Below are 2,152 nucleotides of genomic sequence, written 5' to 3' on the forward strand. Positions count from 1 at the left end.
TAGTTTGGTTATCTAGATGTTCATGACTTTGTGACACCCCGATGTCGGGCTATTTTTACGCACTTATGTTTTGATTTGGGTTTTTACCCCGTATTTATGAAAAACTCCAGATATTTTAAATGTTTTAATTAACTTCTCTTAAAATTTGAAAGAGTCTTGGAAAGGTAGGCTTGCCTAGTATCACGATAGGCGCCATCACGACAGGGATAGTTTGGGTCGTGACAGATTGGTATCAGAACGTAGGTTACATAGGTCTCACAAGTCATGAACGGGTTTAGTAGAGTCTTGCGGATCGGTACGGAGACGTTTGTACTTATCTTCGAGAGGATGCAGAACCTTTAGGAAACTCCACCTTCTTGAATTCTTGTCGTGCGAATCTGTTGATTCTAGTAACTAAACATCTGTTGTTTCATTCTCTCACAGATGGTGAGGACTCGTGCTACCGGTCAGGAGGGCCAGCCACCAGGACCACCAGCCAGGGCCGCGAGAGGCTAAGGACACGGTAGAGGCCGAGATAGGGGAAGAGGTGAAGCCCGTACAACAGTTGGGGCAGTACCTGCAGATCCATCAGTTACCCCAGATCAGGACCAGGTTCCAGTTGCTGATGCACCAGCTCAGGCACCACCTATGCCTATTGTGATTCCATGTCTTCAGGAGGCCCTAGCTCAGATTCTGACAGCGTGTACCGGCCTTGCTTAGGTGGTCTCTATTTTGATGGCCGCAGCCACTTCTCAAGGCGGGACAGGCACTCAGACTCCCAGCTCTCGCACACCCGAGTAGGTTGTTCAGGGACTTCAGACACCGGAGGCACCACCAGCCCAGCCAGTTGTAGCTGCACAGGATTATGTGGTTCCTTCTATGCCTGAGGATGATTTGCGTAGGTTGGAAAGGTTTGGGAGACTCCAGTTGCCACCTTTTAGTGGCACAGAGAGAGAGGATACTCAGGACTTCTTGGACGGGTGTCAGAGGATACTCTGTAGTACTGGTATTCTGGAGACTTGTGGGGTCTCATTCACTACCTTTCAGTTTTCTGGGGCTGCACTCAGATGGTGGGAGACTTACGAGAGGCGTAGGCCTGTTGGCGCAGCACCCCTTGCTTGGCAGCAGTTCTCTGTAGTATTTTTGGAGAAGTTCGTGCCTCAGTCCCGCAGAGAGGAGCTGCACAGGCAGTTTGAGCAGCTTCGCCAGGGCGACATATCTGTGATGCAGTATGAGATGCGATTCTCAGAGTTGGCCAGTCATGTTATCTGGTTGGTTCCCATAGACAGGGAGAGGATCATGAGGTTTATAGATGGTCTCACTTTTCAGCTACGGCTGCTCATGACCAGAGGGAGGGTGTCTGGTGCTACCTTTGATGAGGTTGTCGACATTGCTCTACAGATTGAGATGGTTCGCGGTCAGGAGAGGGTTGAGATGGATGCCAAGAGGCCTCGTGGTCAGGGTGGATTCAGCGGTGGTCCTTTTGGGGGTCCGTTTCAGCACAGTAGAAGTCGTCATTTCAGACAGGCTCAGACAGCTCGTCCATTTCACCGTGGTGCATCATCTGGACATGGTTCTCACAGTCATCAGCAGGGTCAGTCATCATTCAGTGCACTACCAGTGCAGAGTTCTCATCATGCCCCGCCCGTTTAGGTATCCTCGGGTAGTTCTTTTGGGCATCAAGAGCAGTAGTTTCGTCAGAGGAGGGGTTATTTTGAGTGCGGAGATTTTGGTCACATTATAAGAGATTGCCCTAGGCTACTCGGTGGGACTCCATAGCGGAGTACTAGGCCAATAGCACCAGCACCAGTTCCTCTACCACCCGCCCAGCCAGCTATAGGTGGAGCTCAGCCAACTAGGGGCGGATCCCAGTCATCTAGGGGTCTCCCTAGAGAGGGAGGCAGATCAGGGGGTGGCCAGGCCCTTTTCTATGCCCTCCCTGCCAGACCAGATGCTATTGCTTCAGATGTTGTGATTACAGGTATTGTCTCAGTTTGTCACAGAGATGCCTCCGTATTATTTGACCCTGGTTCCACGTATTCATATGTTTTCTCGTATTTCGCTCATTTTCTGGATATGCCCTGTGAGTCTTTAGTTTCATCTATACATGTATCTACTCCTGTGGGCGATACTATTTTTATGGACCGCGATATCGGTTATGTGTGGTGACTAT

General features: G+C 50.2%; 1 protein-coding gene across 1 annotated transcript; it reads left to right on the forward strand.

Annotated features, from left to right (window-relative positions):
* Positions 1-1,203: 1,203 nt before the first annotated feature.
* LOC138893752 (uncharacterized) lies at positions 1,204-1,632 on the forward strand. The gene has a single exon (XM_070178411.1). It carries the CDS (start codon positions 1,204-1,206, stop codon positions 1,630-1,632), a length of 429 nt encoding a protein of 142 aa, XP_070034512.1.
* The last annotated feature ends 520 nt before the right edge of the window (positions 1,633-2,152 follow it).

Source organism: Nicotiana tomentosiformis, chromosome 6, assembly GCF_000390325.3.
Source record: "Nicotiana tomentosiformis chromosome 6, ASM39032v3, whole genome shotgun sequence".
Lineage (NCBI taxonomy): Eukaryota > Viridiplantae > Streptophyta > Magnoliopsida > Solanales > Solanaceae > Nicotiana > Nicotiana tomentosiformis.

Coding starts and splice junctions, on each gene's coding strand:
- LOC138893752 (XM_070178411.1), top strand. CDS start 1,204: ATGCAGTATGAGATGCGATTCTCAGAGTTGGCCAGTCATGTTATCTGG.